The 15362-nt window shown below is 37.5% G+C and overlaps 1 protein-coding gene and 1 long non-coding RNA gene across 5 annotated transcripts; both read right to left on the bottom strand.

Annotated features, from left to right (window-relative positions):
• Positions 1-1310: 1310 nt before the first annotated feature.
• Positions 1311-9185, bottom strand: ackr4a (atypical chemokine receptor 4a). Of its 4 annotated transcripts, none has more exons than XM_051399419.1 (2): positions 9033-9185; positions 1311-3901 (listed from the first exon to the last, which is right to left on the bottom strand). In XM_051399419.1, the coding sequence occupies exon 2, from the start codon at positions 3884-3886 to the stop codon at positions 2786-2788; it is 1101 nt and encodes a 366-aa protein (XP_051255379.1). In that variant the 5' UTR covers positions 3887-3901; positions 9033-9185; the 3' UTR covers positions 1311-2785. The 4 variants fall into 4 exon arrangements, with proteins under 4 accessions (XP_051255379.1, XP_051255392.1, XP_051255386.1 ...); XM_051399432.1 differs by lacking the exon at positions 9033-9185 and adding an exon at positions 8853-8994; XM_051399426.1 differs by lacking the exon at positions 9033-9185 and adding an exon at positions 7056-7153.
• A 2287-nt stretch (positions 9186-11472) lies between these two features.
• LOC127363104 (uncharacterized) lies at positions 11473-12455 on the bottom strand. The gene is made up of 2 exons (XR_007884663.1): positions 12154-12455; positions 11473-11774 (listed from the first exon to the last, which is right to left on the bottom strand). It is a non-coding gene; the product is annotated as an uncharacterized LOC127363104 (long non-coding RNA).
• Positions 12456-15362: the final 2907 nt, after the last annotated feature.

The raw sequence follows: 15362 nt of genomic DNA, 5'->3' as shown, positions 1-15362 counted from the left end.
GTGCTGTGTTTCTTATTTACAATTGGAGACAATGTTTTTATTCGATACTGTTGACACTCTGTCGAAGCTCTCCAGGGTAGTAGCCCTTGAACTTTTATCCACAAAGTCATGCAAGGAATTTGACTCATTCTTCACAGCTATAAAACATTGGCAGTAATTGTGAAATATCCCAAATTCTCCTCTGCCTTGATATTCTACATACAGGCTTTTTCAAAAATGTTTTTAACTGCATGGCATTGGAGCTTCTGCAAATAATACTAATCTACTCTCTTAAAAAGAACCAGCCCTATATGTAAGACCTCCATTTTTAAGTAAAATCATTGTTTTTCAACAGCTTTAAACAATCATTTAGATTTTTTTTCAGTCAGGATTTAGACTTAAACTCAGTGGAAACGTTTCAGTCTTGGTATTATTAAATCTGTGCTGCATTCATCATGGTCGACCACAAAATATTACTCAACAGACTGAAAAACTGTGTTTGACTCTGTTAAATTGGTGTGAATCCTATTTGAAGGACAGAGACTACTTTGTTGTGATCGGTAATTACACATCTGAGCGTACAAAACTGACGTGGAGTTCCTCAAGTCTCCATTCTTGGGCCTCTTACGTTCAACATCTACATGTTACCACTACATTATTTCATTATATAACAACAAAATATATTCAGATGACACACAGATTTATGTAACAATATCACCAGATGACTATGGTCCCATACAAGCACAAAATGTCCTCCAGTTGAACAAAAATAAAACAGAAACCTATTTCTGTTCTGCATATCTTATAATTTCCCTCTTCTCTAAAGCACTTTGATCTGCCCTGACATTAAATGGTGCTGTACAAATAGCCTTTTGAATAAGGTGGCGTAACTACACAAACTTAACGTAACTTTACAAAGGGAAAGCACAAATAATACTGACTTGTGTTTATCTAAATAGTTAGAGTGTCCTAATACTGTGTACGACTTAATGTTTGACTGTGTGAAATCCTCCCTCTCTCTGCAGTGACACATGTTGATGAAAACTCATCATAATAAAATAAAATAAATCAGATTTGCAACTATCAAGAGATTGATCATCACCTCTTAAAAGGGCTACAAGAAGTTGCTTTTCGATCTGTTGTGCAGACGTTGCTGCCTGCTAAGAAATAAAATGTTGTGCAGTAAATGTGTCTCAGATGTTTTGAGGAATTCAGGAAACAACAAAGCCATAGCTTTTCCTGATAAAAGGGAGTTAAATCCCACTGGCTAAAGACTTGGCACAAGACTCTGCAAGCAACACATTACAAGTGCAAGAAAGCTCTTCGCTGGATGGTTTGATATGTGTTATCTTTTTATTTTCAAGAAATAAAGGGGTATCTTGAGCAATAAAGAAATAAAATACATGATCAGAAAGTACATAGTTCAACTAGAACAATATTAAAAGAGCGGTGCCGGCATGTGTTGTGCACCTAGTTTATAGCAGATGAACTACACATTCCTACACACCTTTAGTAATTAGTATTTACTTTGAGTACAGTACACTTTAAGCAAGCGTTATTTCAAACAAGCAGTTCATTGTTCTCCAGACGTTCCAGCTCCTTTATAGTTTCACTTCTATTTCACTGTTTGATGTATAATGAGGAGTATCAAGTTCAAGCATTAATCTTATTTGTACTTTGTACTGTGTGGGCAGCTGCTGTTGAATGTTTTCCTGTGAAATTCAGAAGAAAAATCTGTTCCCTCATATGTAAACAACATTTAGGCTTGTAAGCTGTCCTGCGAAGGGTGTTTTTGATTCAGAACTTCTTTTTGTGTGTAAAACGTTTAAATCAAAAGTCATAAAACATAGAAAAAGAATGACCTTTCAGCCACATTAGCAGTATTTGTCAGTACATCACTTTTGTCTTGACTGAAATAGTTCAACACAGGGATATATTTGCCATGAAATAGACCTTTTTTCACAGCAGCCAGTTTGACATCACTTAGTAGGGTAAACAGATGTTGGACCAATGAGTCAGAGTGCTGCTGTTATATATATATATATACAGGTTGGCTTACTGGAAAGACCCTGCTACACTAAATGGAATGAAACCCTGATTAGTAACCCTGGTAACATCTGTGTTTACCTTATTTCATGTCAAAATGGCTGCTGTGGTTCACATTCATGTCTCCCACAGGATGAGTTACAGTCAGTCGGTCCACTTATAACCTGCAAAACAACATTCCCATCAGCCTCTGCTCTACTTTGTGTTTAGTGCTAATTAATAAATGCTACCATGCTCACACACAAACCTAAGATGGTGGTAAACACTGTAAACATTATACACTGTGAGCATTAGCATTTAGCTCAAAGCACAGCAGCTGTCTCCCAGAGCTGCTGGCACGGCTGTACACTCTTAGTGTTTTTTCATTTCAAGTTCAAAGGGTTTACTGTCATGTCTACTATACTCTACTGTTATAATGAAATATTACTTCTTCCAGACCAGGGTATAAAACCTGATAAAACACAGTTTTGTTTTTGATTGACAGTATATGCAGAGACATATGAAAGAGTATATTTTGATTAAACAAGTTTTTTAATTAACTGGAGGAGGGAAAATACAACCTCCTGTTTTTAGCGTGCAGGGAATTAAGTGTTAAAACATCTGTCAAATTCAACTTAATGATTTCCACACACGCTCCTACAGCTGCTGTGTTCTCAAAAACAGACATCACATAGTACTTTTATCAGCTCTTTCTACTAAATACTACTAAATAAGTGACTAGGATTTGTACAGCTTGTTACTATGACGCACTGGCGATCGCTCACACTGAGAATGTGTTTGTGTCTTGGGATACGCTGTGGGAGTTAAATGACATGTCCACCCCTTCCTCCTCGGCAGGATTTTCCCTTCTTTGTCTTCTCTTCTCGCCAAACTTCTTGGCCACTTTCATCATGTGCTGCTTGAAGGAGGACCCCATGAAAGCGTAGAGGATAGGGTTGAGGCAGCAGTGAGTGAGGGCCAAGCTCTCAGTCACCTGAGCCGCCTGATCCAACACTTTACTCGTCCCACAGTGGGTCACTAAGACGTAGACCGAGTCCATCGCTCGATAGACCTTCAGTATGTTATAAGGCAGCTGAGTGACCACAAACACCCCCACTACTATCAGGAGAACTCGTAGAGCTTTCCACTTCTTGCCTCTGCTCTCAACAGGGAGGCCACTCAGCGCCCGACCCACACTCCAGTAACAGATCACCATAACCAGGAGAGGAAGCAGGAACCCCAGCAGCACCTCTGCCATCTCCAGCACAGCTTTCCCCCCTCCAGCCATTGATGGAGGGTAGATAGCCAGACAGACGCTCCTGTTAGACCCCCATCTCACCTGTGAGAGTATCAAATCAGGAAGACCGAGGATGAACGCTGTTGCCCAAACAACTAAACACATCTTCCAACAGTGTCTCCTGGTGAATATCCTCTGCAGCCACCCTGTCTGGTCTCTACCTTGGGCCCTGGCTAATGCTAAGTAACGATCCAGGCTGATGCAGGCCAGCAGCAGCATGCAGCAGGTGAAGTTGACCGTGTAGCAGGCTGACACAATCTTACAGACGACCTCCCCCAGCTGCCAGCCCCTCGCCGCATCGGCAGCCCAGAAAGGCAGCGTGAAGAGCAGGAGCAGGTCGGCCACAGCCAGGTGGGTCAGGAAGGTGTCCGTCATGGTCTTGAGGCGTTTGAGGTAGGCGTAGACAGCCACGACTAAGGCGTTTCCTGCCAGTCCCACCACCAGACACACAGAATACATGATAGGGAGGAAGCCGGCTGCGAAGGAACGGACGTCACCTTTCTCACAGAGGACAGGGTAGTCCTCATAGCTGAAGTTGAAGCTGATGTTTTCATGGTAAAAGTAGTCCTCCCCTGAGACATCCATGATTATCAGATGAAGCTGTGAAGGAGGACATCGACATAGTCATGGAAAGTACATTTACTCAGGTACTGCACTTAAAAGTCACAGTGAAATGGCATATTTAGCTTCTGTAATGTGACAGTAAATGAGATACGGTATCTGTGATTGGATTGTGAAAAAACTGACAATACCGAGCTACACACTAGAGGACTGCATTGGGATTGGGATCCTGCAGGACCCAACACAAATCTCTTGGGAACAGGCGGTTTTGACTTTGCTGGAGCAGACAGTCAAAAAAATAACCTGCGGCTCCAAGGATTTACTTTGCACCCACCAGAAGGATAAAGACGGAGTCAACTAATTCCTGACACAGTAACATAACGCCTTCTCACCACCAAATCACATTTGATTAGACAAATTTATGTTTAATAAGAGTCATCAAAAGTACACATATTTAACATGTAAGAGATGAAGAATGAACCCAAACACAGAACCTGGAAAATTTATTTTCCATCTCACTGTGTCTTTAATCATTACAAATTCAGTTGGAGCAACAATATGTTCACATTTAGATTTTGTTGGCAGAGAAAATATCTTTAATCAAAGAGGAACAACAAATGTAAAATTACCAGATATCATGAGCAGCTGTGGTCAGTGTCTGGATTTAATGCTCTCATTACAAAGCTTTCAGATATGAGCTGTCTTTAGATTTACAGCTGCACTGTAACTAGACGTGCACGAAAACAAGAAAATGCTCTTTGTGGGGAAAAAATAAACCTCTAGTTTGGGCAAAAACATTTAAAGAATTACGTCTGCAAGTGATTTTGTGATCGTAGGCTTATTACTGTGCTGCGATAACATCAATGTCAACATCCCGTGTTGACATCTGGACAGTGTCCTAACCTGAACTGTTGCTCTCTGTTGTACCTTCACTGAGATAAATACGTTTATTCTGCCTCCCTGCTGTGTGATAAGTACAAAGGGCAGAGAAAGATAGTTTCCAAGTGCATATAGTATAAACAATCAAAGTTCCCTGAAGATTGCCCTGCTGAAATTCCTCCTCTGTATAAATAAACACTCTGAGGATGAAGAGTTGTATTTTAAACAAGGACACCTCCCACATACGGAATAATTTATTTTTAAAGTAGTGAGAACCACCTGCTAAGACCTTTTAGAGTGTAGCATTTAGTTTTAGTCTGTATTTGACGACCTGGGAATGAGAACGGGCTGTGAAGTGTGTAGGAGAAACTACGGTGGCTGCCAAACTCCCAAAAAAGGCAAAGGATCCTACAGCCAGTGTTTGGTTTGTGTGTTCTGGCTGTTCAACAACTACAACAGCGTCTGTAGATATAAAGCAAATGTTAACCTATCGTGACGTCACTCATTGGTTTGTGGAGTACGGCTCTGAAGCCTAAAGTTTGATTGTTGCCATGACAGTTTGTTGGAGCCGGCGAAGGTGACGTACTGCGAGTTGAGCTGCTCTCAATGGCTGCGCAGTTTCAACTCGTCCGTGGCAGGAAACAGTGGCGGCTTGCATGATCTCATATTAGAGCTAATCCAATCCAATCCAACTTTATTTGTTAAGCACTTTAAAAACAACCAAAGTTGACCAAAGTGCTGTACCGGAGAATAAATAGGACATCATAAATGTAAACAGTGATGGTAAGCAGTATACTAAAATATGTTTCTGAAACTATTTTAGGTGAGATATAGGTCAACACAGTAACAGAATCTTGATTTATATTTGATCAGCACTGCCTAGTTTGACAGTGTCTGAGCTGGACAAACTCACTGAGAATGACCTGTCAATCATAAGGTAGCCACGCTCTAAAGCATACACGGCATTATTGGCTATTTTACTTTAAATTGGACCATCATTTACTAAATGAACATCATGCTGTATGGAAGAAGACTTGAAACTAGAGATTGAGACCGCTACTGAGCTTTACTGAGCTCATGAATCAAGTGAGAAGTCAGGTAATTTCCCCATAAGAATGCATGGTATCTGTGTGTTAATGCAGCCAGGGGAGCGCCCCCTGCTGGCCTTTACACAGAATGCAGGTTTAAGACAATTCCACGCTGGTTTCACTGTCCATTAAATATACTGTCAATGAGAATAAACAGCTCATTCTAAGGTAACAAAAACACAACGATTCCTGTATTCAGATGATTATACACGACTGTAAACAAACCTATTTATATTATATTCCATTTCTGACAATATTTCCTCCTAAATGTTAAACACTGGACCTTTAATGAATGAGCAATGATAATCTATTGAAGTGATATATAATAGTATAACAGTCACATGGGACATTTTTATACACTTAATACTTTTAATACTATAACATAACTACACTTTTCTGATAATAAAAATACTTTTACTTAAGTAACATTTTCACAACGTGGTACTCTTTTCAAATGTAATGTTATTACTTTACTTAATACTCCATGCCAACAGTTATTAGTTACACTACAAGTTATTTTACTTTTCTGCTACTCCCCCCATCAAAATTGGTAACTGTGTCCCTTCTCCCCAAAACTCAGACTTACTTCCAGGTTTGTTTGTTAAAATTAAAGTAATGGGAATATTTCCAGCTGCTGAACGTCAGTATTTGCTTCTTCCAAACTAGTTTCCTCCATGATTACAAACGTTAATCCAAAGATGTGATTGCAGGATATTAAATAGTTATGATAATATATAATAAAAAATAGTAGAGGGGCAACAAAAGTAATGTTTTACTAGGTTTTTTGGGGGATAACTGTAATATTATTCTTTAAATGTATTAGTAATGAGTTACACCACTAGTTACTGGAACAGTAATTTAATTACTGTAATATTATTAGTAGTAATGAGTTACTGCCCTACATTAACCGTATTAGTATCTGAATACTTCCTCCACCACTAATGATCATATTCTCTAATAACAGAATACATACGGAAATACCAACAGTATAAATTCTTCTAAAATTCCCACATTATTCCCACATTATTCCCACATCATTCCTCACCTTCACATCTGGTTCCCTGCCTACATGTCAGCGGGTTAGATCCTGCACTGACACAAAGTTAGCGCACAGTGGCTGTAACATTGTGAAGTATCTCACTGTACGCTACTAAAAAAGACAGATTAAAGGTTACTCTGTATCTGCGCAATGTTTGATCGACACTGAGGGTGTTTTATCCACCTACCTGTCCCGGTTAGTGGCGCCACAGAAGCTCCTGACTACGTGCTGTGTGTGTGTAGGGTCGGGCTGAGAGGGTGCGTTTGATTTTACACCCAGCGCAGCACAAGTGGGTGGACAGTAAAAGAAAACCCCCAACATGCTTTATCAGACTGTGCTCAGTGCGGAGATACTGTTAGACTGTCTTTGCAAAAAAAAAAAGAGAGAGAGCCTAAATATCACGGAAAAACTATAAACGCCTCAAGGGAACATTTCCTTCTGATTAAGACATTTTACTGAGAGGTTATTCTGACTCTGCAGCAAGGAAGTACAAAGATTTGTTTCTAAAAAAGTAACATTTAATGCTTAAAAAGGACACCTATGAGTGTTAAAGCTTATATAAATTGATTATAATTGCTCATGCATTCATGTAAAACCAGGTTTTTACTGTTGTAGTTGGTTGAGATGTTGCTCTCTTATTGTATAGAACTGCAACTAATGATTATTTTCATTATGGATACATTTGCTGATTGTTTTCTCCATTAATTGATTGATTGTTTGGTTTGTAAAACTGCAGAAAATAGAGAGAAATTATGTTATAATTACTCCAAAGTGACACCTTCACAGTGTCCAACAACACATTTTATTAGCTCTTCATAAGGTTTGTGTGTAAAAGTCTTTATTTGTAAAGCAGTAGAAGCTGTCAGATATGTCTAGTTAAGTAGAAAGTAACATATTTCTGTCTCAAATGTAGTGAAGAATAAAGACTCAAGTAAAGTACCTCAAACTTTTACTTAAATACAATATTTGAACTACCTTCCACCACTGGACACAATGAAGGAAAAAAATGGTGAAATGTAAAATATCTGTATAACGCACTTACCCTGAAAACATCTTAATTTTCCTTCCTGAAGTCTAACGTGTATTTGTGTCATTACCACAAAGAATTACCACAGGTTCATATTAATAAAACAAAACATAGTCAATAAATAAATAATTGTGTATTATTATAAAGACAAGACTTTATGCCACACTGCGTTATAACTTCTTTTGTTTGAATTTTATGTTGATTTTGATGCACAACACTTTTTTACTTTTACTTAAAGCTACTACAAGGAATTTTGGTTATGAAACAGTCTCAGTTTATTACTGATGCCTCTAAATGACCAACGTAAACACACAAGACCATCAGAGAGAAGATTGGCTGTTTCTATGGAGTTAATTTAATGCCTGTCTTGAAATCAATGAAACAAGGCAGTAGAAACCCCTTTGTCCACAGGGACCGCCAGATTCAACACAAAATGAAAGTTCCTTGTTGCTGCTTTAATTAACATTTTATAGTATTTCTACACTGTAACATTGCTACTTATTCTTAAGTAAAATATCTATTCTTCCACCACTGCTGGACTGGTTTTGACTTTTCAGCCCTGAGTTGCGTCTGCAGGTATTCCCTTCAGGTCTTATACAGACCATACAATGTTATCAATAGGAGAAAGCACTCACTGCTAGTTAAGTTCATTGCTTTGAGGTAATAACCAAACACTCAGATGTGTATATCAGCATTTATATCAACTTAGATCTTCTTTCATCTGGACTGGTAGCAGCGCAATAAGAGAACAGATGCACTTTAGTAAGAAAATCAACCTGACACAATAAAAGGAGGATGACTGAGCCTTTGAAATTTAAAACATTTTCCTTTTTTCTTCTGGAAAGTTTCTTTTTTTTTTTCTCCAGTAAAATATACCAGTTAAAGCTTTGATCATTTGTAACATAACAGATGCGTACATACAGCACATAATAAAACCTATTCTGGAAATGTACTCACCTGATAAGGATCAAATAGTCTTTTCCCCTTGTTATTTGTTTAAATTTAAAAATACTGGGAATACTAGATTGACAGGTGCCCTAAAAAAAATTTAAATGTCACAATATTAAAGGATTATAGGATTTGACCCATGTCTGTAATGTGAATACGCCCAATAATCAGTTCAGAAACCAGACTTACTGTCAGTCAACGCTTGGTTTCCCTGGCCAGAGAGTTGGGAATCAGTCCAGTTTGAAATCCAGCTGAGTCTTATAGCTCCACACACTATAAACACTCTTCTCAGAAGGATGACTCAGAGAGAGAGAGAAAGAAAGAAGTAACAACAGACAGAAACCAAGTCACAAGCAAACCATCCGTCTGAGGTGGATTTTTTTGTTGTTTTTTAAACATGCACGAACATTGAACAATGAGTCAAAAGCAGATGACACAAACAATAAGTCATCACCCATGACAAGTTACCTAAAGTTCAACCTGCACTGTGGCAAACTTTGATGACACTGATGATGTTAAGCTAATAATAAATATGAAATATTACTGTCTTTACTCAGTAGTGAAGAATTTGTTGCACAGACCTGTGCTGTCTTCACTGTAATTTAATTTTTTCATCCACACCCATCTTAAGAAACCCTCTGGCAGCTAAAACCACGAGGAATGTGAAAGATTACCTTTCAGTTTTAATCCACCAAGATTTGGCAGAGACACGTTTCTTTAAAAAAAGAGCTGCATCCTCTGATCAACAGAGATAGTCTGATGCATGTGTACAGAAAAGAGCAGAACTTTTAAGTTTATATTAGTATCTGTGTTAATCTTCTTGTCACTAGTTTGAATTCAGACCAACTGGAAAGAGCTTCATCATCAGTGTAAGAAACATACATGTATGATTAACAAAGCTATGGATGCTGTTTCTACATATAACAGAAAAACATGTTTAAGAAATTAATCACGCTTTAGTCATATGCAACATGTAAGTACAAAACTGAAACACCACATTTTGAAATAAGAGATCCTCTTCATGTCACAACCTCAGACAAATGATGGATGAACACTTAAATAGAAACTGCTTACGTTTCAATATTTTTTCAGTGGCTTTTTTATTTGATGTGTAAAAACAGAACACTGTGGCAAAAAACTGGTTCCACTGATTTTTAACCTCTCATAATGTTTCATATAATAGACTAACCATAAGAAAAAATACATTGTTATTATTATACAGCACAGGAGAGAGTGATCTTTACTACTGGCCCTACTAGCATTTTAGCACGGTGTATATATATATATATATACATATATATATACATATATATATATATATATATATATATATATATACACATATGCATATATATACAATGCAAACTTCATGCAGTCAACAAAATAAATCTTTTACAATAAACAGTTTGTTTGAATAAAATATGCAAGTTTTCATGTCGTCCTCAGTTCTCAGATCTTCATCCTTCTTCCTCTGATCGCTGACAGAAACAAAGCAGAAAAGTCACTGAAGAGTTTGGCAGGAATAATTATATCCAGCAGTGGAAAATATATTAAATTATTGTAAATGAAATAGCAATAAGCAACGAACTCCTGTGGCTTTGAGTGCACAGGTGAGTCTCGTATTTGAGTTCACGATTGGTTTACTTACACAATAGTTAAAATTTTTATCATGGTAAAAAAATAACAGCCTGGTGTCCTGCTCGATATCTGTGGAACAAAAACAAATCCAACATATGAACTCATCGTATATTAATTTCTTTCCTGAAAAAACCCTGTATTTGTGTTCACATGAGAGAGAAGCTCTTACTTGGGACGACGGTTTTGTGGATTTGGTTTATTTTCGTGCTTAGACAACTGTAAAATACAAAAAGAGAATCTCAGACGCAGCTACTGTACACATTAAAGCTGCAGTAGGTAACTTTTTATCAAAATAACTTTTTTGTTATATTTGTTGAAACTTTCACTATATCTTGACAGTAGAACATGAGACAAGTAATCTGTAAAAAAATCTTTTTCCTCTGGCTCCTCCTTGTGTTCCTAATGGGATTTGCGGTGCCCCATCCCATTCCACCACAACATGCACCTTCACAGCTTCTTCAGTCCCACCGTCTTCAGCCACCGTCTTCTACCGACTCCCCAGAGACTCCCCACCCTTCCTTCCGATACCCCTTTATACCTCAACCTTCATCCCTGAACCCTCAACCCTTCTTCCCTTCATCCCTTCATCCCTCAACCCTCGAACCTCATCCCTTCATCCCTCAACCCTTTCCCATTCCATTCATCCCTCCTACAGTACGCCACATCGGTTTACATCTATTCATTATGTGCAATAAACCTTTCTAAATTCCATACATTCATTGGCGTGGTCTTTGTTAGTGAAAGTTGTTTTTCATAATGTAGGTTAAATAAAGTAAAGCAGAATTTAGTCTTACCGGCCGATTTGGTCTACATCGTCCTTGTTTCCAACTACAGTCTGGTCCTTTTTGTCCATTCAGTTGTCTGTGGTGAACAGTTCCTTCTTCGGCCTGTTACAAAATGAGGACAACTGATGCAGTGACACTTAATGTCCCCCTATTTAGTATTTACACACAGTATATAATTTTTTTAAATGGATTAAAACACAATATAATGTGGTTGCAAGCAATGTTTATTAATGTATTTGTCAGCAACTATAACTCCTGAAATTCCTGTGAACACCCAAAAGCCAGATGGACTTGAGAGATCAGGTGAGATATATATATATATATATAGTCAATATATATATATATATATATATATAAGAATCATTATACATTATATGGTTTGTAGATCTGGTTGGTTCGCTCGTGATAGATAGTGGTATTTTAAGTGCCTGTCCTCTTCCAAACAGCGACTTCCCAGATGGTTCTGTGCAACAACCACCTGGTGCAGTCAGGTCACCATTAGGCGAGGCTGTCGTATAAACAGATAATGAATGACAATATAGTTAAACAATAATAATAATACAAAATATATCTTGATAGGAGAAGTTATACTGACTGACAAATACTGCAAATACTATCAGTATTATTATTACTATTAGTTTTCCTTCACAAAACGAAAGGAACAAAATACTGAGATCTAGGCCCACTGTATTTATTTACACCCCTTAAAATCAAGAAGGCCTCGGACCCCTAGTCAAGCTTTGGCGACCCCCATGTTTTGAGAACCACTGATCTATGTGACCTCAAACTGCAAACAGAACAAAAGCATTGTGTTTTGTCTTTCTCAGACCTAAACATTGCATCAGGAAACGCAGTTTAAATCAAGAACCAGCAGCGGGCCTTCTTACCAGAGCATTTGGTTGTTGTTGATCATCTGTCACCAGAGCTGTGTCAGCAGAAGCGAAGGCTGTGATGAGCAGGAAAACCTGCAGAGTCAACAGGACCAGAAGCACAGTTCTGTCCATGGCTGATGAACAGTTTGATAGAGCTGCACACACGTTTTTATATACTCACTGCCTAACAATTAGTTCAAAGTGGTAATAGGAGGCACTTAGGAGGGCGTATGCAGATGGTGTATACACACTGCTATCTGAGGTGGTTTATTTAACAACAAGACTCTCTTTCTTTATCTGCTTCCTTCCCCTGCAGTCCCTCCTTGATCATATCAGTAAAAATATGCAGACAAATTTACAGAGAAAGTTCGATCTGATAACTTGCTTGCTGGAAAAATGCTTGAAGTTTGTGCACCCAAACTGCACTGAAATAAAGACTTGGTTGAAGATGTTTATACTGAATGATGCAAATCATCTTACATAACATAAACTAAAGTATGTCTTCTTCTTCTAGAGCAGTATTACCTCCTCTGTTTTGATTTTCAGAGTACAGAAATGTAGAGTATTTACAATCAGCAGACCACCGCAGACAGCTGGAATCAGTGTTAACCAGTAATCAGAAGAGTCTAAACTACACACAATCTGTACTCAAGTAGAAGTACAGATACTTGAGTAAAAGAAGGCGTACTGATTCAACTTCTTTACTCAAGTAAGATTTTGATATTTACTCAAAAGTATAAAGAAGAGCTCTGTTGGTTCCTCTGAACCAATTTCAGACATTTTACCAGCTGCTTCTGAACTGAAACTTCACACAGGGTCGAGTCTCCCTCTCTAGTCTGTTTCATCTTGTTACATCTGTCACTTTATTATCTTGATGTTATGAAGGCAATAATAATAATAATAATAATAATAATAATAATATTTCAACTCAAATGCATTCAAACTAAAGTAATGAGCCTGTTCTGAAACTATAAGGAGAAGAAACTGCATATATTTGTGTAATTTGTGCAAAAGTAAAAGTTTGCCAGAAAGATAAATACTCAAGTAAAGTACAGAAACCTGAAATTAAACCACTTAAGTAGAGTAACAAAGTATTTGTACTTTATTACGTGGTTTTATTGCACACATCCCAGTTCAACTGTGGGAAAGCAGTTAACATGTTTAACCAGCTTTACCAGAATAAATATTTAGATTGAACTGTTCTCAGTTTTGTTGATTGTTAGAAAGTAATAGCGAATATAATCTATGATGGAACCCTAACAACTGATCACTCCTTATGTATTCTTATTTCTAAACTACTTTAACTACATTTGAACAAAACTTCATATCTTAGATGTTAATGTTTCTTCTCCAGTTCTTTCTTTGATTACTAATAAGTTTGAATAGCTTCCAACATGATTTCATAGCAGCGATGGACGGATGAACCTGCACACAGTCAGCATTTCAAAGGATGAATGGTTGAGCCTTTTATTTAAAAATGACAAATTGCTGTTTGTTATTAAAATGGGAGCACATGCAGTGTATTGCAATATAATATTAGCATTGAGAGGATGTGTTCTATGTTATTGCTTTAAAATATTAGCATAAAATATGAATATAAAGACTTTATATTCACAATGCAAATGGAAAGGCAAAAGATAACAGCTTTCTTGAGGAGGAGACGTCGTTACTGCAGGTTTTCATGTCTTCAGTTCTCTTCGCTTGTTCCATTTTCTCCTGAACACCGACAAAAAAAAAAAAGAAAAAATAAAGTCATGAGACAGAGAACAGTTAGAAACATTTCAATATGTGTGTAATGGATCTATTACAGGATCTCCAAAACATGTACAAGTTCACAATATATATATATATGATCTCTCTATGCTAATATTCATTCTCAAAATATGAAACATATTTACGTTTCAGAGAAGGATTTAGAAAGCGGGAGGGATTGCTGTACTTGCAATCTGTAAACAGAGAGAAAAACAGAGTCAACGTAAACAGTGACAGCCCGTCTGCTGAGCTCGCTGTCTGTCTGAGTTGTACCTGAAGGCAGCACAATCAGCAGCACTGTACACACCTGAGCCTGTTGAGCTGTGTTGTTTCACCTTTTCTTTTGCAGCATGTACTCATTCATCCACTCACTACACCCCTGATATTACAGACTAGACCTGCTGATTTGTGTGTATATTATGTATTTGTTGTAAATACTTTAGTTTTCAATATACCTTTGTGTCTCCAGTATTCTTCTCAACAGGGTGTCCCTGTGACAGAAAAAATGCAAATGATTACTATTACTTGGTATCAGCACTGCGATTAACACAAACAAACTGGTATCAGTCTTTTTTAATGATGAGTATCTTCAGCAACTGTTTCATGATATAGATTGTAACAAATTCACTTATTTACATTCAGTCTCACCAGGGCCATAACCGAACATCCACCTGGTCTCAAAGAACAATTGAAAAATCTTTGTTTTTGTCTTTTATTTTCTCTGAGCTCACTCATTCTCTCCACCTGTAACAACATCGGGAGAAATTAGCCTTTCTGTGCAGAAAACCACCTCATTCTACAGTTGTATTCAAAATCACATGTATTAATATGTGCAATGACTCCAAACTGCAAATACAAACAGAACAAAATCACAGTTTTTGACATTTAGACCTTTTTTGTATGCATGTACTCATTCATCCACTCACTACACCCCTGATATTACAGACTAGACCTGCTGATTTGTGTGTATATTATGTATTTGTTGTAAATACTTTAGTTTTCAATATACCTGTTTGTCTCCAGCATTTTCCTCAACATGGCCTCCCTGTGACAGAAAAAATGCAAATGATTACTATTACTTGGTATCAGCACTGCGATTAAAACACACACAAACTGGTATCAGTCTTTTTTAATGATGAGTATCTTCAGCAACTGTTTCATGATATAGATTGTAACAAATTCAATTATTTAAATTCAGTCTCACCATGCCCATAACCGAACATCCACCTGGTCTCAAAGAACAGTTGAAAAATCTTTGTTTTTGTCTTTTATTTTCTCTGCGCACACTCATTCTCTCCACCTGTAACAACATCGGGAGAAATTAGCCTTTCTGTGCAGGAAACCACCTCATTCTACAGTTGTATTCAAAATCACATGTATTAATCTGTGCAATGACTCCAAACTGCCAATACAAACAAAACAAAATCACAGTTTGAATCAGCATCATGAATCTTCTTACCAGATCAAGATAC

This window comes from Dicentrarchus labrax, unplaced genomic scaffold, assembly GCF_905237075.1.
Source record: "Dicentrarchus labrax unplaced genomic scaffold, dlabrax2021, whole genome shotgun sequence".
In the NCBI taxonomy this organism is placed as follows: domain Eukaryota; kingdom Metazoa; phylum Chordata; class Actinopteri; family Moronidae; genus Dicentrarchus; species Dicentrarchus labrax.
The sequence above is the reverse complement of the archived record's forward strand: the minus strand, read 5'-3'. Positions and strand labels throughout refer to the sequence as shown.